The sequence below is a fragment of the Polypterus senegalus genome, chromosome 3 (assembly GCF_016835505.1).
Source record: "Polypterus senegalus isolate Bchr_013 chromosome 3, ASM1683550v1, whole genome shotgun sequence".
NCBI lineage: Eukaryota > Metazoa > Chordata > Cladistia > Polypteriformes > Polypteridae > Polypterus > Polypterus senegalus.
Genome location: NC_053156.1, coordinates 25169201 through 25194123, shown reverse-complemented (window position 1 = coordinate 25194123; position 24923 = coordinate 25169201). Strand labels below are relative to the sequence as shown.

General features: G+C 38.0%; 1 protein-coding gene across 1 annotated transcript in view; it reads left to right on the top strand.

The window, feature by feature from the left end:
• Nucleotides 1-9807: 9807 nt before the first annotated feature.
• The window catches only part of myg1 (myg1 exonuclease), an 83723-nt gene continuing 68607 nt past the window's right edge, over nucleotides 9808-24923 (top strand). Inside the window, exons 1-3 of the mRNA XM_039746812.1 lie at nucleotides 9808-10126; nucleotides 15821-15933; nucleotides 20533-20695. Of these exons, the coding sequence (XP_039602746.1) occupies nucleotides 9863-10126; nucleotides 15821-15933; nucleotides 20533-20695 (540 nt within the window). The 5' untranslated portion in view covers nucleotides 9808-9862. The remainder of the gene's footprint in view (nucleotides 10127-15820; nucleotides 15934-20532; nucleotides 20696-24923) is intronic.

Genomic DNA, 24923 nt, shown 5'->3' with positions numbered 1-24923 from the left:
GTGTCTGACGTTCTGCTAACTTAGCATTTCATTTTCATATTTCCATGAAGGTGAGTCCAATCATTTTTTTCTCTGAACTTTTACCTGTTTTGACTTATGCTAAATTGACCATATGGGTCTCTATGGGAGGTCATTTCAGAATAGCGGTAGTTACGTTTCTTTGATATTTCCAAAACTGTATAGCTACTGAGATGATAAAGGTTCAAGGAAGTGCAACACAAGAGATTCACACATTATGGTCTGTATTTATATTTATTTCTTTGCAATGTTTTGTGTTACAGTCTAGTCGCAGTTCTGTATGCTTTATTCACTGCCATTCCTAAACAAAATCTGTGTCTGCTTCACTGTTCTGGAGCTTCCATTTACGCGTTAGCTTGGAGGTGAGCTGTGCTAAGCCATAGGGTTGCCAGATTTCTTATATTCACTGGAGCCGTCACATTTTTCTTGGTGTTGTGATTTATTTTTTAATTAATCCTCATCCAACACAGCAGTATGCAAGTCACTAAAAATAAAAAGTGCAAGGGAAGGCGACTTGTTGGCCGAGGTCTCCAGGGCTCGCACTGACTGCATCTGGCTTGTCTGACTCATTTTCTGTAATCTGCCGGTGGTTCTACAATTAGCTGATGGACAGATGGTGTTGTTTTGCATATTGTGGAAATCAGGAGTGCTCCAGCTGCCCCAACCCCAACATACAGTAGACAGGCAGAGACACAAGTCCAAGCACAGCGTTTATTATAGTAGGGAAGCGCCTTTCCTTCACTCCCCACAGCAGCACAGTACGATGCACCAAGCAGTCACAATCCTCAGTTCTTCCTTTCTCTTTCTTTCTGTCTTTGCCTCCACTCCTCCTCCAGCAAGCTTTGTCCATCTCCTCCCGACTCTGGATTGCCTGGATAAGGAAGTGGGGTACCTTTTATTAGTTCTGGCGCCAGTACCAATGCCCAATTGAAGTACAGGAAGATTCACTCGAAAGTGGTCCCCAATATTCTGTTGTAAGTCCTGTTAGGATGAACCAAAACAATACGCTCTATACCTTGACGTATGTGTAATCAGTTGTATTACATGCGATGCTGGAAGTGATTTCCATTTTCTGCCAGACACGTTTTGACACGGCCTTCCATTTTCCTGAACATATCGGCAAGTTGGGGGAATAGAAGTCATTTCACGTTGGATGTTTTCCTTCAAATCTTCCATAGTGTGAGGATTGTTCTGATAGACTTTTCCTTTGAGCAAACCCCAAAGGAAGAAATCTGGTGGTGTCAGATCCAACAACAACAACAACAACATTTATTTATATAGCACATTTTCATACAAACAGTAGCTCAAAGTGCTTTACATATTAAAGAATAGAAAAATGAAAGACATAATTATAAAAAAATAAATCAACATTAACATCGAATAAGAGTAAGGTTCAATGGCCAGGGGGGACAGAAAAAACAAAAAAAACTCCAGACGGCTGGAGAAAAATAAAATCTGTAGGGATTCCAGACCATGAGACCGCCCAGTCCCCTCTGGGCATTCTACCTAACATAAATGAAACAGTCCTCTTTGGATTTAGGGTTCTCACGGAAGGGCTTGATGATGATGATGGTCACGTAGACTTCTTCCTTTTAATCCGTCCATCATTGTTGGAGCATCATGAAGCTTTGAGTAGGTGGAGGTGGCGCAGGCCACCACCACAAAGAAACCGGAAAAAGAAACAGAAAAGAGAGTAGGGGTCAGTACCGATTTTAGAGCCACCATGAATAGTTGTTATGATGAATTGAACATAAATTGAACATAGATCCAGCGACTGTGGTGGCCAAAGCCCCTTTGAAATCACCCCGTTGCTGAAGAAGGACTCAATTTCTACCATGCTCCTTGCCAATGTGTGACATGTTGCTCCATCTTGCTGGAAGTAACCTTCACGATTATATAGTTGATTCTGACATTGCTTAAACGAATTGTTGACCCAATAGGTTCGCACCATGAAGACGCACTGCTCAATACTGTACACCACCATCCTGATGAGAAGTCGAGTGACTGAGTGAAGGGGTATGGGCATGCAGTATGCACTCAGTAGTTGCAAATGGAGGTTAAACGTCGCAATGGCTGTCCGGCGCCTACCTCATCACTCTGATGCTTGGGCATCCCGGCTTGTTTGTTTGAAGCTCCCTGTACTGAGAAGCACACTGCACATTGTCTCATTTAGATTGCTTCGTCCTGGTGAGAGTTATTACAGAATATTCAGGGCATCTTTCGAGTGAATCTCCCTGTACTTCTGGGTCATACGGAAGGTCCATAAATTGGGGAGTGCATCTCATGACAGCACCCCCTTGTGGCACCCGTGGTCCCCAGTAGGGTGATCTCCCAGCATTCACTGCTGATTCCCAAATGGGTGTCAATATGGAGGGCTGCTGCCATCTTGTGTCCTGGGGGAATAACATATCCGATGGGCTGCCCGTCCATCCCTTCTGACCATCTCTTCCTTCCTTTCTCCTGGCCGCGATGCCTATCTGCTTGCTTAGAGCCTCCCGTTTGGGTAAGGAACCATCCCCTCCTCTAGCCGGGATGCCCATCCAACCCATGTGGCACTGACAATAAGTTGATTAGTTTGTATTTTGTTTTTGGTGTTCTAGAACATATCTGATATCATTATATTTGACATTTCTGTAATTAGTGAGTGGGTTCATCTGTTCTTGCATTTTGCCTTGAGAGTTGTTGTGGTGCTCTGCGCCTGCACTTGGTAAGGAGTGCTGCACAAGATCAAAGTTGTTTGTACTGTTGTGTTAAATTTCTGAGGTGGCCATGACAGATTGGCCATCAGGCTCTGTGAAGAGGATTAATGTGTTCTGTTTTGTGTGTCGTGTGTATCTGCCCCATTTTTTTTTTTAATGTTATTGAATTTATCAAAATCGAATAACATTCCATACAAGCAAGTCATGTTTTACAAAACTAGGTTTGAAACAAATCATACGCAACCCTGAGAAAGAGAGCTAGGCCAACAGAATAAAATTTGAATAGTAGGATAAATAAATAAATAGAATAAAAAATGAAGAGAATCAGCTTCCTCAATTTAAATGCTTATTCTAAAGTGTTATTTATCAGATCCTGTTTTGTACAGATCCTCTAAGTGAGAATTAGATTTTTTCCAATTTCAGATAATATATAACATCAGTGATGAAGGACTGCATGATAATGTGCAGTGATTCCACTTGACTTGAGCATTCCTAGTTGTCATCCTCTTTCTCTGTACGTTTAGCATTCGTTTGCTCAGAGGTTGATGTGCTTGCTGCTTCCTGAGCAGCTTTTCTTTTCTCCACCCTAGCGGCCCGCTTCTTCTCTTCTTTCTTCGGCATCTTTTTGCGTTAAAACTGATTAAGTCAGTTTTTGTGTTGCAATTACTTAGTACGTTTTCTTTAATTTTTCACTTAAGATGCCACTTAAGTCTTCAATCTGCCTCAAGAATGATTTAAGATATGAAGAGGTAGGAGAAGTGATGGTGAAGGTGGTAGGGATGAGATCGGCACCCATACACATGTGCCACACGGCTACCCGCTGCTGAGAGTTGATTCTACAATAAATTAAAATAAAAAGAGTAATAAAAATTATCTCCCCGAAAGCGGACAGTAGATGTCATGTACTTTATGTGTACCCAATTTTAGGTCAATAGGTCAAATAGTTTGGGAGGTACAGGTGATTTAAAATCCTGGACAGACAAACAAACAGCCAGGGTAGCATAGTATAAAAGAAGATTTGCCCCATTTTTTGACACCCATTGTACACATAACTTACCTGGAAAGGGGGTCTGTCTCTGAATGGCCCTTCCCAAGATTTCTTCCATTTTTTTTACAAACTTTTTTTTTTGGGAGTTTTTTCCTTCTCTTCTTTTTGAGATTTTAAAAGTACTTTATTGAAACAAAAAATATAACAAGAACAAACATCACTATATTAAAATTAATTAATCAATATTTTAAAAGTATACATATAACACATACAACAAAAAGTATTATAAATGACCTATTTCTTCTCTTTTTAGGGAGTCGAGGTTGGGGGGCTATCAAAAAACTGGACCTGTGAAAGCCTGTTGAGGCATTTTGTCTGCAATTTTGAGCAGTGCATGAAATACATTGTTGCTGTTGTTCTGGATTGCTTCAATATCTTCAGTATTTTAAAAGATCTAGCATTTTCACACATTCCATCCCTCTATTTTGGCTTATTTAGGTGTTATAATAACTCAATAATTGTGCAATGGAGGATGTTTGGAGCCATCAGGACTCCTTCAAGGGTCATCTTTCTAGCCAAACTGAGAAACCAGGCAAGAATGGTCTTGGTCAGAGAAGAGACAATGAACCCAATGATCACTCTAACAGAGCTTTAGAAATCCTCTGCTGAGATGAGTGAACCTGTTGAAAGGACGACTAACTCAACATTACTTCATCAATCACACGATTATAGTACAGTGGCTAGTGGGAAGTAACTCTAGAGGAAAAGGCATATGACAGCTCACTTGGAGTTTGCCAAACGGCATTTAAAGATTTGGATTCTTTAGGCAAACATTGAACTCTTTGGGCAGAACACCAAGTGATATGTCTAGCAAAGACCAAGCTCTGCTCATCACCTGCCCAATACCAGCTCTACATCATTATGCTATGGGGCGCTTCTCAATGGCATGGACAGGGAGACTGGTGAGAACTGAGGGAGATATGAATGCTGCCAAATGGAGAAAACCTGCTCCAGAGAGAATGTGACACCAGACAGGGGTGATGGTCCATCTTTCAGAATGATAATGACCTGAAGCATACAGTCAGGACAATGCTGGAGTGGCTTTGGGAAAAGTCTCAGACCATTCTTGAGTGGCCCAGCCAAAGTCCAGATATAAACCCCATAGAACATCTGGGGAGAGACCTGAAGCTTCCCATCCAAATTAATGGATCTTGACAGGATCTGGCAAGAAGAATGGAATAAACTGCCCAAATCCAGATATGACTTACACAAGAAGACTCAGAGATGGAATTGCTGCAAAAGAGGCTTCTACAAGGTACTGAATTTAGGGTCCTAACACTTGTAACAATGAGAGATTTCTGTTTTTAATTTGATTTAAAAAAAATTTGCAAACGTTTCTGAAAACATGTTCTCATTTGGACATGAAGGGTAATTGAGTATAGACTGAAGGGCAAAAATTCACTGTAGGTATTTAACAAAGAATACTTTCCAAGCAAAAAGCTATATAATTATATTACTGGATCTTAGGCCGGCACAGCAATTCTATCCACATGACAGGCTGGGACTAAACCAACAGCCTTGTTTATTAGACAAATTAAGCCTCAAACATTAGACCACAAAACAAAATTCTGTTATGTCACATTCAAATCCTTTTCTACAACTGAGTAATGTAACAACATCAGATGACTTGTGGGCACACCTTTTATCTAAGAAGAAACCAGAGCTGCCAAAGAAAACACAGGCAGAAAATGGCATCTCCAGACAGACATCACAAATTTAGTTGTAGGATCCAAAAGCAGGTCGCATGTCCACAGCTGTTTCATTCATCTATACTAAGGTCCCCCAAAACGTTTACCAGCTTGTCAACTAATATAAACACAATGATCTAAAGCTGGGCATGATCTTGGATAACAGAGAATGATTTTGGATAGTGGTTTGAAATATAGATAGATAGATAGATAGATAGATAGATAGATAGATAGATAGATAGATAGATAGATAGATAGATAGATAGATAGATAGATAGATAGATAGATAGATAGATAGATATGAAAGGCACTATACGAGATGTTTACAAGATGACAAAAAGAAAGTTAAAGAAGAGAAAATAATGATAAATAAGCAGTAATATTACAGAATAAATAACAACACAACAAGATAAAGTCAGATGGCCTGGAGGACAGAAAAAAACAAACAAAATTAGGTTGGAGAAAAAAATATCTGCAGGGGGTCCAAGGCCAATTGTCTGCCTGCCCCCCATTGGGCATTCTACCTAACATAATATTCCTAAATCAAACCTTGTAGATTTCCTGATTCACACGATGGGATTTGATGGAACACTCTAGACGAGACCAGGCCATTCAGCCCAACAAAGCTATGGAGTTGGTCTTCTGGACAGCTGAGACACCTGCCTTTGTTCAAACAGACAGACAGACAGACAGATAGATAGATAGATAGATAGATAGATAGATAGATAGATAGATAGATAGATAGATAGATAGATAGATAGATGTAAAAGTCACTATATAATAGATAGATAATTATTATGCAAGTTTAATTTTCACATTTGATTCAGAAGGATTATAGCCTTACAGTAGAGTCATAAATTTGCGTTTGAGAGCAGAGCTGCCTGTGATCTCAGCTCCATCTAACATTACCAGTGATCCAAGGTGACATGCAAATAAAGACAAATGTTTTATCCAAACAGGTCATCCCTGAGCCACATCTTACTTGCACAATTACAATCGGGGGGTTTTGGGAGGGGCGATTACACTGCTGCTTACCATGATTAACGTGTAAGAGCTGATTGCTCCAAGTCATGCCTGAGGAATCTCCCTTTTATTAGAAACAAGATTTGTACAAAATTGATGTGGCAACAGACACAGCATCACAGTAATATTGTAGAAGGGGATTTTGACAGGATGTTAAGGAACTCTCGCCTCACTGTCTGAGGTCAACGTAGAAAATGTAGTTGCCATTGAGGCAGAGGTGAATTTGAACTGTTGTTTTCTCTTCCTCCTGCTTACGTCTACTTTGTTTTCCTTTTAGTTCATTTTCATTAACGTAGGCCAGTACTGTAACACCCCAGCACCAGAACCCTGAGTTCAGATCCCTGCCTGGCTAATGTTCTTCTGGAGTGCACACATTTTCCCCTTGTTTATTTGAAGATTTATTATAACTGTTATGGTTTCAGGCAGGGGTATAGCTTTGACTTATGCTTATGCTTGATGTAATTAATGTTTTTGCCATTATTGTCTATTATATTGCATTGTTCTATTAGTTCTGTTTCTGGTTCACTTTTTTTAATATTTTCCTTGAGCATATTTTCTTTAATTATTAATTTATAACTATTGTGTTTCAATGTGTTATGTAGTGTTCTATTATGTCTCTTGTTATTTGTGCACCCCATCTTACAGTGCAGAAGAATGGAGATTAAAGACTTATCCAAAAGAAGCCTAAAGGGACTGGGAGTAGATAGATAGATAGATAGATAGATAGATAGATAGATAGATAGATAGATAGATAGATAGATAGATAGATAGATAGATAGATAGATAGATAGATAGATAGATAGATAGATAGATAGTGTGAAGACCTTCACAAGAGACTCTTGTGAAGGTTTGGGATGCCATTTCTTATACTGTAGGTCTTTTTAATTGTCTTACTACACCGTAATCCAAGTACATAAACAAACTTTTCATGAGACATTGATGAGTGGAACAGGGGGGACTTTTATATCAGACGGACAATAAATGACATTTACAGTGAAAGACATATACCGGAGATAATGATACGGACGGGAGGCGGAAGTGAATTCATCTAGTAGCATCTAATCTTTGGAACCCAGAAGAGGATTGTTTTAAGTGGACGCTGTAGTTGTGGCCGAATTCCAAAAGGTACGCGGTTTATTTGTCTCCTTTTTTCCTGGAGGATAAGAGAGAGAGGCATAAACATTCTGTATCAACTCCCTTCAGTTGTTATTTTCACACAGCATTGGGCCTGTTGACTGCCCCCTATTCGCATGTGTGTGACAATAGATAGATAGATAGATAGATAGATAGATAGATAGATAGATAGATAGATAGATAGATAGATAGATAGATAGATAGATAGATAGATAGATAGATAGATAGAAGCAGGTAGTATGTGATAGATAGATTTGTCTCCAAGGGATATCTTTTTTTACATAGGCTCAGTAAATAAATACGTAAATATCAGAATGACTAAAAGCAAAGAAAAGAAAACTTTTGATTTGGCTATCACAGTGAGTCATTATGCAGGTGTACTGCAGTCAGTATGAAGGAGCCACAGTGACGTTTCTTGACACGCTTCTGCTGAATAATTTGTTGTATCATCATGTCAGAAAGAGGATGTGCAGCATTGTTCATAAGGACACTCAGTTTTGTCTTGATTCTTTCCTTCTCTACTACCTCCAGGGGGTCCAGAGTGCATCCCATAAGTGAGCCGGCCTTAATAATCACCTTGTTCATTAGGTGGGCCTCTCTTGAAGTGATGTTACCAGCCCAGCACACCATACTGGCCGTCACAACATTACAGAACAAGTAAATGTTGTCACTTCCCACTTTAAAGGAACACAGTATGAAAAAAAAGTCTGTTCTGACCTTTCCTATACCTGTATAGCTGCTCTGTGTTCTCAGACCAGTCGAACCTGCCATTAATGTGGACCACAAGTACTTGTAGGAGTGGACCACCTCTACAGCCACTCCTTGAATACTGACAGGACATGGAGGCTCTCTGGTGAGGCAAAAGTCAATAGGCAGTTCCTTGGTTTAGCTGATGTTAAGATGCAGACAATTCTCTTTGCACCAAGAAAACAAGTTCTCCATCGTAACTCCTCTCCTCTCTCTCATCCCCTTTATCAATACCCTCCATACGTGCAGAATCATCTGGGATTCTAAGGATAGTGAGCTACATACTGTAAAAGAGCAATGTGATGAGGGGGACGCCATTGGCACAGGCGAGCACTGTGCAGTGCTACAAGTACAATGTTCAGAATGGCATCAAACTGCATCTTTAGGACTAATGATAACATGATTGTCATAAAATCAAAATGAACACACAGAGTGTTCTTCAGTTTTTAGTGCACCTGTCCGATAATAACTATACCATCAACAAGAGCGAGAAATACTTGGGCTGTGTCGAGCTCATACAGCTGCTATTTCTGCAACCCACCAGATGTCACTAGTTTCGAAGCTGCTGATCTTTTTTCCGGCACAATCATCAAGAAGCTATAAAAATGCAGCATAAAGATGAAAGACGCCTCACGCCTGGACAAACTTGTTAAGAAGGCAGGCTCTATTGTAGGAGTAAAGTTGGACAGTTTAACATCTGTGGCAGAGCGACGGGCACTAAGCAAACTCCTATCAATCATGGAGAATCCACTGCATTCACTTAACAGGATCATCTCCAGGCAGAGGAGCAGCTTCAGTGACAGACTTTTGTCACCGTCCTGCTCCACTGACAGACTGAGGAGATCGTTCCTCCCCCACACTATGCGACTCTTCAATTCCATCCGGGGGAGTAAATGCGAACATTACTCAGTTATTGTCTGCTTTTTTTATTTATTATTATTTTTTTCATTTTTATTACTATTTAATTTAATATTGTTTCTTTGCATCAGTATACTGCTGCTGGATTATGTGAATTTCCCCTTGGGATTAATAAAGTATCTATCTATCTAAAAGCCTTGTGCGCCCATCACTAAACAATACTACGTACAAAGATATATATTGTATATTGTTCGGTTTTAATTAAATTCATTTTCAAGTTCGTACTTTAGCATGACGCGGAGAAAACATCTCAATTTTTTAGTCTGTTCATGAACACATATACAAATGGCTATCCATAATTAAAAAAGAATTATTAAATTAATTCTACAGACCCGTGTTGTTACTAAACAAAAATATTTTCTGTGGTTTCTCGTCAGGCTATGACAAATGAGATACATTAAACTTTCCGTTTGGAACTTTTATTTTCGATGTAACAAGGTAGTCAAAGACTCAACGTTAACCTCTGCATGTAGTGACAGACTCCGCTCAGAATTGGAGCGCGCTATAAATCATTCCTGAATGCAACATCCACCGATGCAGTGTTCCGATGTCCGGCCGAGCGCACGTGGTAACGACTGTAGTTCCGCATGTTTTTTTGGCGCCACAGTTGGCCGCTTGTGCTCACTTTTAAAGCCGTGGCTTTCGCTACCCGCGTGCCCTTTCGGACAATACGACGGGTCCCGCTCATTTTTAGCGGAGCTGATTTGGGACGCATGCTTTCCCCTAAGGCCAAACGGGCTTGTTGCGAGAAGGTCATGGAGCCGATGAAGAAGATTGGGACGCACAACGGCACGTTTCATTGCGACGAAGTGTTGGCGTGTTTTCTCTTGAAGCAGCTGCCGGAGTACCAGGTGAGAAGCCGTGCGTTGGTGATTGTTTGAGTGTGGCAGATAGCGGTGATCCCGACTACAGTACAAAAATTAAAATATAAAAGTTACGTGACTCGGGGTGGAAAGGCCGTGCTGTGGAAAGACAAATCTAACGGGAGTTCTAAGAAATCACGCTTGTTTTAACCGCAAGGTAATCGCAGACAGGAAAGGGAAACGAGCTTAGCACTGTGTGAAGGGCTGCGCTGAAAAAATGTGTGCTGCCGGAGGTTTATGGACGGTTGCGTGTCCGTAACAGAGTGCAGGAGAAATCGTAGGTAGGATCTCATTCTCGGCTACCCGGGGAAAATGTCATGCATTGCAGCCATACGAGATAGCTAACAATTGTAACAGATTATAACGTCATGTTAATTTCAATAGAAAATCGTAATCGTGTCATTTGCATAGCATACTAAATTGACTAACTAAAAAAGGTTTTACTGAAACTTCAATAAACCATAGTTCACACAAGTATAATTACATGAAATTAATTAAAATAGATTATACTACATTGTGTTATACAATGCAGTGAAAGGAAATTAAAATCCTAACGTTATGTTAACGTATATAAGAAATTATCCATTCTAATAAGACTAGAAAAAATGGCACACATGTATGTACCAGAAGCTTATAATTGTTCTGTGTAAATAAAATGTACTTTAAAATAAGACAATACCGTAGTAATTCGTTTATAAGAGAAAGTGTAGTTTTTGTGAGCTTTGATCAAGAATTTTTTTTGGATCTTTTATTGAATTTATTATAAAGCATATAACATTCCATTGAAATCAAGTCAAACATAACAAAACTAAAATCCAATCAACCCCCACACATGAGAGACAAAGACCAACAACCCTAGCAAAACAGTAGATAGTAGTAAAGAGAGAAAGGAGTCTTTTTTTTTTTCTCCAATATAAATGCTTATTCTATAATGTTATTGATTAGATCCTGTCAGGTTTAAAAAAAAGTTTTTCACATATCCTCTAAGTGAGAATTTGATTTTTTCCAATTTCAAACAGTATATAATATCAGTTATCCACTGACTTAAGAGGTGGGCTAGGATCCTTCCAGTTGAGCAAGACAAGTCTCCGTGCTAGCAGTGAAGTAAAGTGAGCAATAATAATTTGCTTTGTTCATTACGTAAGATGTATAGTGAAATAAACAGTGTAGATTACAGACCACAAATTAAAAATATTTTCAAATTAAGCTTGTGCACTCTTCATTTATTGGAAATGTTGTAAAAACAAGTTTCAGTACAAATTAAATAATAGTAAAATAGAATTTTTTAGAAGTTTTGAATGGTAGTGTGGATTGTTTTGAAGAGTTATATGGTTTTGATTTTTCAACGGGCACACAATTTAACATGCAAGTCTGTCTTGCAGTAAAGACAGTATGGTCTAGAATCATTACCAATGCAGGGCTTCAGCCATCCTTTGAAATCGAGGTTTGACTCCTATTCTTTTTTTAATACATTTGCAAATGTAACTGATTGGTACATCTTCAGTCAACTTCAGACAAATACCCTTTTTTTTAATGTTTTGGTTATGTGCTGTGCATTAAGAACCTACTATGTTTAACAAAATTTTGTTATTGACTTGACGCACAATAAGCATAAATGTAAAATAAGCTTTTCAAGCACTTAAAAATATAGCCTTGTTGTTCGTTAAATCATTTCAGGTTCAAGACGGAGAAAAAACGCGCCTTCTAGGGTGGAACGACGGTTGTATTTAATGGTCTGTCTTGTGCAAGTGCGGCTCATTTGTGACTCCAAACAAACACACTGTGGGCAGTTTTCTACTGAACCGCATAGCAGTCAGTTTTTACATGAACTGTTGTCAGCAACTTATGAAAAAAAAGTCACATCAACTGAAAATGTCGCTCTATTTATTGCTTGGCTCTTTTTTAAAGAAAAGTCCCCAAAGGGGTTTAAAAAGTCAGTAGATATAGCAACAAAATTGCCAAGTTGGCAACACTGGCAGAGTATGTGCTGTCGGGAAGGGATTGTCAGATGTGACAGGCACTTTAGGTTAGATTATAGTTTATTTGTCCCAGAGGGGAAATTAAAACTTTACAGAAGGTCACAAATAAATCTAATAAAAGCAAACAACAAACTCCTTCTAGACCCACCTCTACCCCCAAACACACACAGATACCTTTGGCTTCAATGATAGGCTTGTAGGTGGCAGTAAGATAAGGTCAGACCTTCTCAGATTATAGCACAGGTTTATATTTAAAATCATTAATCATTTGGATAGACAGATATTTACAGCCCAATCACAGTCAAAATCCCACCCACTCCTACAAAATCTAGACCAATACTGATTAGGTCATTTCAAGCAAGCAATTTGCCACCCAAATACACTTTCCTTCCCCCAAGCTGCAAACTTCTGTTCACGTTGTTCCTCTGATTGGCCGATTGGGCCCTTTGTTTGCATAGGTAGGAAGGACCAGAGTTCAATTTTAAGATTATTTTCCCCAAATAATTCACGTCCATGGGTACAACTCAAAGAGCAATGCTTTTAAATGGATTTGTTTGAATAAATAATATGAATGGTAGAACAAAAAATTTTGAAGAGAGCCCATTTGGCTATGTGTTTTGCCTTTTTTTTATTTTTATTTTTTCTGGTAAAACATTACAATGAAATGTGCATCCACAAAGGAAAAAAGTTAGAAGGTAATTTCCACGCCGTACAAGAAGGAAGGTAGCAATCACAACATTTCCGCTATACAGCCTTCATCGGATGTATCACCGAGAAATTTTGTCTTTTAACTTTCTTTCATGGTCCATCTGGATATAATCTTCTAAACAGTTTTTTTTCCTTATTAGTAAGATAAAGCACTGCTAAACCAACATAATTGCAAACATCCTGGTGGAATTCAACACATTTCGTTCAGACATGACCCATTCTTTTAATAGAAAGAAGCTACCAAATACATAAACATTTTAACAGCATTATTATAAATGTACAGTCAAATAAGAAAGAATTGCCAACTATGCCACAGGCTTTACCCTTCATATTGTCTTAAAGAACTTAAGTAATCAATTGTTTTAAATCGGGAGTATCTTCAAAAATATTTTTATATTTTTTCTACATCTCTCTATTATAATAAAAAAAATCTTGGGTTGAGGTCTGATCATCTTGGAGAGACACTTAACGTCCTACGAGACTAGACCTTGCAACCTTTGGAAGCAAGACCTGTGACTTTTGTACGTCACGCCCTACTTTACCAATTTAAAACAAGGTTATGGACATCTAACCTCTCAGTTGTTGGAATGCTTTTGGTAGACACACTTCATGTCCTTCCAGCTCTTAGAAATTTAATATGTTCTAGATGGCACGTCAATGACTAAGCCAAGAAGAAAGAGCAGTGAGTCGAAAAGAGACACAGAAGTGTTGGAGAGAAAAGAAGGCAAAAAAGAATTCAGTAAAGAACAATAATAATCTATGTGCAAATTCAGAAAATAAGGAAAGTAATAATAAGCCTGGACCAAGTGGAATTGAAAACCTCGTAGTTCCAATCGGGGTCAGAAATAGGGGCAGAGCCCCTTAGCGTTTACAAAATGAAATACTTAATGAGCTGAGTTTAAACAATCCGACTAACAAGAACACACCTAGGAGCAAGAAACACTTCCAGTCATGTGGTCCTAAAAAATGGGTGGTCTGCTACAAAAGGCACCATCTTCTGTTATGGAGATTAAAAGATTTTTAGCTTTTTTTACCTGGTATTGATATCTAGATGTGTAAACAATACAGATGTGTTCAATGTATTAGAAAAACTAAAGAATTGCCCTTGCCATTCTAATACCTTTGGAGGGTACTGTAGCCTAGCAACCGATCTTGTGCCCAGTCTTTAATATAGTTATTTTGAAAGCATGTAGATGGTGCATTAGTACATAATAGATACACTGCCTTGGTAAAATTCTAAGTTATTCATATACAGTAAGCAACCCATTATAAAGGCAAAATGTAATTAATATTCAATTTCAAGCTCATATTTATTGTGTATGTGTACATGGTATATAAAGTATAAAAAATGTCTTACTGGCATGTCTCTTCAGAATATATCACAATAATAACAAAAACACACAGTTGTACAAGTACATATTGTATTCAACATATGTATGCACACAGTGTTTTTATGCTACCAAACGGCCAATCATAATAACAAATATTATAATACTTTAGCATACTTCATTGTTATAAATGCTTTTATCAAGGAGATTAAGTAAATCATCAGCAAGAAATAGTATTTTATTTCTAATCCTGGGAATTTATATGTGTGCAAAAAGCCACAAATTCACAAGGGAGAACATGCAAACTCCCCATGGATCAAGACCAGACATTGAATTGAGGATCCTGGATCCGCGAGGCACCAGTGTTGTAATTTAAACATTTTGGGTTTTTTTTAACTAGAAAAATGTCTCTTTTATTTGCATTGATGTTAACTCACGCAAAACCCAACTAACTAATACATAAAAACAGAAAAATCATAGCCAAGTGTCTTGTTTCCTCCTCTACAGCGATCAAAAGTGACATCTGGCAAGGCATTGGGATGTGTATGTTCCTTAATGAAGCACTGAAGGAAATGTGGATAGTGGGAAAGAGGTATTATCAAACACAAAGGGCCTACTTAAAACTGATTGACCTCCCAACAGATTCCAGTGGAGAATCAAATTGAGGGGTAGCAGCTTGTTAAAAGGCGAGTATTGTGTGGATACTGCAAGATTCAAGATACCTTTTTTGTCACTGTATAGTAATGAAATATCATTTAGAGCAAGCCTGTAGATGCCTTAGATAAAAGTATATAACAACAACTTTGAGCAAACCCCAAAGGAAGAAATCTGGTGGTGTCAGATCCAACAACAACAACAACAACATTTATTTATATAGCACATTTTCATACAAATAATGTAGCTCAAAGTGCTTTACATGATGAAGAAAGAGAAAAAAAGACAAAGTAAGAATTTAAAATAAGAGAACACTAGGGCCAGGGAGGACAAAAAAAAAAACAAAACTCCGGACGGCTGGAGAAAAAAAAAAAAAAGAAAATCTGCAGGGGTTCCAGGCCATGAGACCTCCCAGCCCCCTCTAGGCATTCTACCTAATATAAATGATCAGTCCTCATATAAGAGTAGACAATTGTTAAATAAACATTATACAAGGAGAAGCACAGTTACCATTACCAGTTCCAAATATACACAGAGTAAAGGTAAAGAGTAGTACAGTTAAACATGTAAGCATTAATAGAGAAACAATAAATGAAGCCACAGTGGAGATTACAGTCAATGCAATGGTCATGAGTTCTACATGGGTCATGTATAAGTGTGTCAATATATGTAGTTGGTGCAGAAGTTCTGTTCAGTCAGTGGTGGTTCTGTAGAGGAATTGGCGGGGATCGTTGTGTATTTAATAGGCTGATAGCTTTGGGGTAAAAGCTGTCCTTCACCCTGGTAAATGCAGGCATACAGGCTTCTGGTTTACCTTGGAGAAGGAAAAACAAAACAATAAGGGCAATGACAGAGAACACATTGTATTTCTGTTCTTTTGTTTTAGAAATGTACAGCGTGTGGACCGTCTTGTATTTTTCTCTCTCCCCTATTAAAATTACAGTCAGTGGACACTTTTTTCACTGCCCTCCAAATAACAGAACAATTTATGTCCTGCTTCTGCTTCTTTACAGGATGCAAAGATCATTCGTACCCGGGACCCTAAACTGCTGGCAGAGTGTGATGTTGTAGTGGATGTTGGCGGAGAGTTTGAATCTGAGAAGCACCGTTACGATCACCACCAAAGGTAAGACAGTGAGGATTTCTAAATAGCTGGTGAAGTAACTAGTCAGTTTTTACAAAACATTCTCAGATTCTCTAAGTCTGCTTTAGAGTCCTGTTGAGCCCAAGTATATTTAAATAATATTGAACAAAAGGAAGAAACAAACTCTGGACCCCACTCAGACACACCGCCACACTTGTATCATTTTAGATTCTCCAATCTAATAACACATGTGTTTGACATGTGGGATGAAGACCAGGGTACCTTGAGATGAACCCTTAAATATATGGAGACAAAATGCAGACTCTACACAGACTGAGAAAATGTGTGAGATTTTAAATAAGAGTGCTGTGCCAGTCCCTGTCAGTCTCTCTCACAAACAAATTTTGTGTATGCCTACAGTCTTTCATTAATTTCTCATTCTTCACTAGCAAATTTTCTGTGCTGAATGTGTGTGCTGTTTAAAATGATTGTTAGCAGTTTGATGTCTTTAATACTCTACAATTTACTGGAATTCTCCACTATGTGCATCATTTGCCACAGGTTTTTGTTTTAGCCTGTTTCTCAATTATTGCCCAATTCATATGATTAAATATTTATTTCTTGATGAGGGCTTTGTTTTTCTTTGAATGAACTTATTTCTAAAGTATCTCTATCTATCTGTCTGTCTGTCTATCTGTCTATTTCAGTTAAAAGTCAGATGCTTCTCATTTTTACAGTGCAAAAGTTCCAGTAAACAGTGATTTTTTTTTTTTTTCTTTCTCTAACCCTTCTTACTAACTTTTACAAGGAGTGCCAATAATAGTGGAGAGCACTGTATATATAAAATGAGCTTGCCTTTAATGACTGTTGTTGGTACAATACAAGATAGTCAATGGTAGCAGTGATATGATAGTCAGTCAGTTTTGAAAATGAGATTAAAGCAAATACCACTTGTGAACAGCAGGGAATTTTAAAATCAATAGTATGGAATATTTTGAAAAAGAAAGAAACCACTGGAGGCACAAGCTATTTGCAACAAGTAGGCCATCCCAGTTAGATCATAGTAGCTGATGACAGGAGTATTGTTAAAGCTGTGAAAAGAAACCCAAAAATAACATCCAAAAAAATAAAACACAGTCTACAGGGTGCTGGGGTGAAGTGTTAGAATATTCACCGTTTGCAGAAGAATTAAAGAGACTTCACATCAACCTCAAAAGCAGAGAGGCCTGACTGTAATTTAAAAAGAAGTACAAATATAAGCCAGAAGAATTCTGGAGCAAAGTTTTATCGACAGATGAGGTACAGATTTACCTTTACCAGAGTGATGAGAAAAGTGTGGAGAAAAAGAGAGGGTCTGCAAATGATTTTCAGCACACCAGTTCATTTGTGAAGCATGGAGAAGGCAGCGTCATGGCTTGAGCAGGCATGGCAGATTCCAGAACAGGGCTTTAGTGATGATGGTAGCAACAGGATGAATTTTGAAGTATATAGAAATATCTTCTCTCCTCAAATTGAATGTGTTGTGGCAAAAAATTGGTCACCAGAAGGCTTTTTACCTGAAAATAAAGGCTATCAGGACTCGAGATAGACAGAAAGAGTTTTAAAGCTTTATTGCAATAAAACAACACGGACCCAACCCAATATGGCCAAATTGAGCTGAGCCCCGAACGGTTCAGCAATCGAAGTTTATATAACAATTTCTTATCACTTTGACCTCGTTCAATTAGCTCATTTGCTGTTTTCCTCTGACCTCCCTTCTACTCCTGTCCAGCCAATTTCTCGTCTCACTGCAGCTGGGCCCCTAGTATTTCACTATCTATTGTTCCTTTCTAGTTTCTGTTTTTGCTTATTTCTTTCACTGGCCAAGGCTGGTACATACAGTCATCTTCCTTATATGGGCTTTCATCACTTCCTCTTTCTTGGACTTTTAAGCTGGTTTGTCTAATGCCCAAAGCTAAGCTTTTAACTAAAATAAATATGGTATATGCTTTTATTTAATCATTTGCTTGGCATGCTTGATTTGCCTTAATTTCTACGCTAAAGTTATTTTCTAATACATTCTTCTATATTTATTGCTAATTCCTGAATTTACTAATGTTTCTTTCATGCATTACATCATTGTGACCTTGCTTACAGCAAAAGCCATTTGTTGCCTTTAGGCTGATTCACCAGTCCAGCTGGTCTCTTACGTGCCTACCAGAGCCATCTTCTCTCTGTGATATCATTCCTTTAGCTTCCCAGCCTTGGACACAAGTGTTCTCAATCTTCTTATCCTGTTCTAAGCTGCTTTCTACACACCATTTTTGTTCTTTTTCTGTTCTTTCCCACACTAGAAATTTTGCTGTAAGCTTAAAAAAAATGCAAAATGACTGATTTTTAGTTAACTATTTACTGGACCTATCTTAATTGCTTAAAATTCTATTTTATGCTTAATCTATTGTTTTAGAAGCTTTTAATTACTTTTTATGTCTCTTTATGTTAATTTGCTATTTTATGCTAATATAAAAAATGTTCTCTTCTACAAATGCCTCCAAGCACGCTAGAAAGAGGTTTGTAACACAGTAAGACACAGACCTGAAACATAAAGCCCACCCACCCATGGAGTTTATCAGAATGAAAAAGTGGAAAGTTAGACTGGCCAAATCTCCTTATTTAAATCCAACTAAGAATGCATTTCATCTATTGAAGAGGAAACTGAAGTCAGAATAGCCCGAAAATGAGTACTAACTGTAATGAGCTGCCATGCAGGCTTGGCAGGGCATGCCAAATTAATTTATCAAGAGTCTGATAATTCCAGTGGCTTATAGACTTGATGCAGCTATTGCACGATAGAAGTATGTAACCAGCTTAATTTTGCGTCAGATTCATTTTTTCCAATATTTCTGCTCAACTGGAATTTAGGGACTAAATGCATTAAATGTCATCCAGCATTGTTTATAATCCCCAAAATAAATTAGTTATTTATTAAAGTAATATAATGCTAGTAGAAGAAAGTATAATAGAAATTGTAATTAGATAGCAAAAACTGGATGTATTGTATATAGTCTCTATATTCGGCAGCAAGTTAGATGTTGACTTGGGTGCGTTTTTTGATTCAGCAGTTGGGCTGATGCATGACTTTCATTCTCCAATATCCGGGTGAAATGGTATCTTTCTGTGACGTCGCTCCTGGATCTTTCACAGTTGATGTTATTTATTGTCAAAAATATAAGTCTGGTTTTAGACATGTAATATTACAAACATATGATGCTATCGTGGTAATTGATGGCTCTGCCTTGAAGCTTAAATCCTTGTAATTACCTGTGCGATATCTTGTCTCCCATTCATTTACCATTTTAAACTAAACACATGATAAATTACAAGAAAGAGAGAATGTACAAATGTAGTCAAATAATCATGAAAGAAAGAATACAAATTATTTGTCACAGGAAAGAAAGAATGTTGATGTCTATAGGTAAATTTCCTTTATAGTTCATTGCAGTTCATTTCAGCACAATTAAAAACTCCTCAAAAAAGACAATTTATTCCAAAGCATAACATATTTTTATAGTGGCCAGCCTGAACTGGGAAAAACAAAATTGGGATGTTTGACGCTTGCTGAATCAAGGATTTGACATCCACAAAGATGCATCAAAAGTCCAAGATAGAGATGTTTTGCACAGGGTAGGATGTGTCTATGGCCAAATTCTTGGACCAGTTTTAAGTGTTATGTTAGTAATTAACTGTTCAACTCTAATAGCCTGGCATATGTGTAACCTACTCAAGATCGTTGGTCCATAAAAACAAAATGGTTCCTAGCCAGTTATTTTATATTTCACTCTTGGAGTACTGCACAAATCAGTTTTATAGAATGTAAGATTACAATTACAATACTCCAATACATAAGAAGGTGTTAATTTTTTCAGAGTCTTATATTCAATTAAAGATACAGTATTTCAAGATCAGTCCTAAAGGGCATAGCCAGACAGTGTAATGATACTAAGACTGGTGCAGTTTCTTCTTGGTGCATTTTGAATAAATTGAAGGTGATTTATGTTGTTGTTGTTGTTGTGTTTTTTTTTGGTTTTTTTTTTTTTCCTGCCAGGCATGCATTACAAAAATCTAGACAGTTTAAGATAAAAGCTTGTAGTATTAACTTTCCAGAATTTTGAAGCAATATTAGATCTAACTAGTGCAGTGATACTTAAGTGAAAGAATGCTGTCTTACTATGTTTTAATGTGTGAGTTTGAAGTTTATGCTTATGAACAAACCCAGAAAACTTCCAGGTTATGAAACAGAATGGTAACACATAAGACAGCATAATCTTAATGCAGACAAAGCAATCAAGACAGGCTTTAACAATTAAGGAAAATCTACCACTAATTTGATTATCCCATGGAAATTTTCTGTGATTTAGCTTTCAAAGAAAACAGCCAAGGAAGTTCTTCTGTATCCAAGCCAGGGATGAAACTGGCTCATCAATTCGATTGCCAATTCCCTGTTTTGTATAAGGCGTTTTAAGTCCAAGGTCTGAGGCTCACAAAAGCCTGCTTTCAATTCCAGTACCAATCCAATTAATATTAGTCTTGTTGAAACAGAAGTAATACAAAATAAACCATCTTCTCAATTATACTAATTTTCCATGTTTTGAATGTCTGCAGGTCCTTTAATGAAACTTTTCAAAGCCTGTGCCCAGAGAAGCGGTGGGTCACCAAGCTGAGCAGTGCTGGACTGGTATACCTTCATTTTGGACACCGTATTTTGACTCAGCTCCTGGAAGGTACTGCGGCAGATGACCAGGCAGTGCAGGTGCTTTATGACAAGGTGAGCAGTGTTTATGTGAAAGGTTAAAAAGAAGTATTAGCAATTTAATTTAATGTTTAGCAGCCGGCCTATACACTGGTGCTGTGCAGAGTGGATGCAGAACCTCTGCATTTTTCTCAGCTGATTCTGGGGTTCGTCAGAGCTTGCATGGACTGGGTATTGGGCAGAGTCATGGAGCCCACTGATCTTGACTTTGCTGACACTTCTGTGATGTTCGCGGAGTCAATGGAGCCTCTGATCGGGGCTCTCGAGAGACTGAGCGAGGAGGCTGAGTGTCTGGATAAAATCCATGGTCCAGGCCTTTAATGACCTCTTGTGCAGATCCATCAAATGTTTGTCTGTCTGCAGTGAGAGTGTCAACCATATCGAGAGGTTTACTTACCTCTGCAGCGACATTCATGTCTCTGGTGACTCTTCCTGTGAAGTCAGTAGACTGATTGGGAGAGCTTGGGGGGTAATGAGGTTGCTGGGAAGGGGCTTGTGGCACTTCCGATATCTCTGGAAAAGGACAAAGGCCCAAGTCTTTAGGGTTCCGGTGCTTCCTGTTTTGCTATATGATTGTGAGACATGAACGCTATCCAGTGACCTGAAACGAAGACTGGACTCCTTCAGTACTGTGTGTCTTCGGAGAATCCTTGGGTAATGCTGGTTTGACTGTCTTTCGAACGAGAGAGGCACATTACCTGCATTGTGAGGGTGCATCAGTTATGGCACTACAGACATGTGGTGTGATTCCCTGAGCATGATCTGGCTTGCATGATGCTCATTGTTGAGGATTCAAGTGGCTGGACCAGGCCAAGGCCTATGTAACAGCTGGCTGGGGTAGATAGACAGCCATTTCCAGAGGGTGGGACTGCACTACGTGTCTGCCTGGGGCATTGTCAACCAGAATCCCTAGCTGTTTTGTCATGTGGTAGGTGCAATAACGCGTGGTACTAGTGCAATTCTTTGCAGTATGGATTCATCTTGTTCATGTCTTTAGTATCCATTCAAAACACTATAGGTTTAGTTTTATACAACCCTAATACATAAAGTAAAGAATTAAATATAATATAAAGATATTTTCACTTGACACTTCCAATAATATACACACATTTTCTGCTGTGTCAAACGTTTCTACCTTTAGTATTAATGGTATATTCCACAATCCTATCACAATAGGTAATTGATTCTCTCTTTTCCTGTATATTTTACTTGCAGTCTCTTCCAGTTCTACCATTGTACCATTTTGTCTGTCTTACTAAATGGGCTTTTCACAAGTAAAGTATATTCTGAGTGGGCAGCTTCTTAAAAATGTAATAAAATACACTATTTGGCTTTCGTTTGCATTATGTTGATTGGTTAAAAGAAACAGCTTATAGTCGTTAGAACTTATGTTTTTTGGACACCCACTTTCTGTATTCGTATGCCATGTCTGTATAATTTGCACATTTTTTCTAGGGTCAGCCTAGGTTTTTAGTTTTTCCTATGGGAACTCCAGTTTTTCTCACAAATTCCCAAAGACATGCAAGATTGGTTGATTGTCATCACTGTATTGGGCCTGATCCTGGGCTGATTACTTCATTGCCCACAGTTCTGCTAAGTTAGACACCACGCTCACCCTGTGACCCTGACCTGGAATAAGGAGGCCTAGGAATTTTAGGCTATATGTTAAGCATTTAACTTTGTGTTATGACAAGTAGTTTAATACAATAGGGTCAGTACCACTATTGGCCAGCAGGGGCCAGACTTGTCTAAACAACTCTAGTTTTTTATTTATTTTTGTAGGGTTACAACTTTTTATTTCTTTATGGCATTCTGATTTAGAGAAGCTTTATTATTATTTGTTAACAGCAGAGCAGATTATATCAGACTGTTTGTCCTGCAAGCTATTAAGTAGCTAGCAGCTTTGAATAGTAGCCATTTAGCCTGAAAAGCTTGTGTTATTCATTATAGTTACACAAAGTAAATTTTAAATGATGCATGCAGTGAGAAATGCTTTCCGTCATGTTACTCAGATGTTACTGTGTATAAACAAAAAAATCAGTACTGAACAGAATGTTGAGCATCAATGTCTAAGCAATATTAGATAGCTGACTGTCAAAATGTGGAGAGCCAGTCGGTTATATTCTCTAACACGCTTATTCCTTAACAGGGTTGCAGGGGGTGTTGGAGCCTATACCAGCTAGCATAAGGCGCAAGGCAAGAAGAAACCTTAGACAGGGTGCTTCTCTGTTGCGGGCCAAACGTGCGTGCACGCACACACACACACACACACACACACACACACACACACACATACACACACACATACGCTAAGGCCTATTTAGAATCACCAATTCACCTAACCTGCATGTCTTTGGACTGAGGGAGGAAACTGGAGCACCTGGAGAAAACCTATGCAGACACAAGGAGAACGTGCAGACTCCACACAAATGTGGAAAGTGTGGTTTTAAATTGTGCCATTTCGAAACTTTCAGCAATTAAGACATTGACCTTGCTCTTGCATGCTTAGTGATTTCATTAGGAGGTAATTATACTGCATAAAAGATGAGAGTGCTTAATTAACAGGACACACCTCCTTCTCATTTGAGATTGATTTGGTTCATGATTTTTATTGTTGTTTTTTAATATAAAGTATCAATTAGAGCTAATGGAACTAAATTCCAGACGCATAGAACTTAATGCTCAAGATTATTATTATTCTTCCAATCATTTTAAAGGACCTCATGAATTTTGTAGTGGCTGTGGTATTAAAGAAACAACAGCTTAAAATCAATTAAGATTCTTTGTTGTAGTATAGTAAAATGCAATACTGTAATATCTGAAAAAATATTTTTTAAAGCCATAGTAGTTGTACTTTGCTTAACAGAAGCACAGTTTTTTTCAAGAGGACAACTCGAGGTCGAGGTGCTATCCCTCTATGAGTTTATTCAATTCACATTTTATTCATAATTAAAGTTTAATTTACAATCAGATATAGTTTAAAAAAAAAAAAAAAAGAATGAAACATAAAATGTAACTAAACCTAACTATCCTGCACTTACAATATGGCATTTAGTAGTACTTCTGTCAAAATGTGATGCAACATAGATAGATAGATACTTTATTAATCCCAAGGAGAAATTCACATACTCCAGCAGCAGCATACTGATAAAGAAACAGTTCTGAGTAAAAATAAGAAGGAAAACTTGATAAAAATTTCTGTATTAGGGATATGTACTGAATACCACACGGTAACAAGATTGCAGTAGTAAGTGATCGGTTCTTACTTAGTCAGTTTAGATGAGCTGCTGACTAAAGGCCATGTCACAATTGACAAGTTTTTCAGTGATTTTCAGTCGTAGTCTTCATTTACATAATCTCCACCATTCAGAGGTGATCATCTGATGTACCAGTGGCTTAGTTCAGATAGTCCATGACTCATGCCAACAAAATCAAACAAATTTCATTTTGTTTTTAGTCGCAGAGGCACGCACTGTGTACATGAAAGCTGACAATCAATAAATGCATATCTGAAAGTGCAGCGCATATAATGAATGCAGTGATGAGGAATTAAGATCGTTGGTGATTTGAACCTCTCAAAACAGATGAGGTGCTCGTCATCCTGATGTTTTGTGTTTTACATACCACAGCAGAATGGAAAAAGAAAAAAGGGGTTGAGATTGTACCCGTTAACCCTTCATACAGCGCCGACTCCATCAGACAGCACAAAGTTGGCTGCATTGTATTGAATTGGATTATGAATTCACTTAAAAAGTACTCTAGGTAATTCAGAATTTTATCAGAACAATTAATTTATTTATGTACTACAGGCTGAACATCCCTCATCTGAAATGATTGGGGCCAGTAGTATTTTTAATTTTAGATATTTTCATATGTTGGAATTTTTGGGTGTACCTACTGAGATATCCTAAGAATGGGACCCAAGTCTAAACACAATTTGTTTATGTATCATACCCCTTATTTCAGCTGTTAAACAAAGCCAACAGCAAACAATGGTAGGCTTTCAGTCTCCACCTTTGATACTGTTTTTTAATTAAAAGGTTACTCTACACAGAGAATAAGCAAAAAAAAAAAAAAAGCTCTGAGACTAATCCATGTAGGTCTGGTGGTGGCAATGGTTGATAACAAACTGGTGGCAACCAAGTGTAAGAGTCTACCATATTTAAAAATTGAAAGGAAGATTGAGGAAATCACATCCACTGATCAGTAAGAGGACATTAGTCAGAGCTCCACATGGACAAAT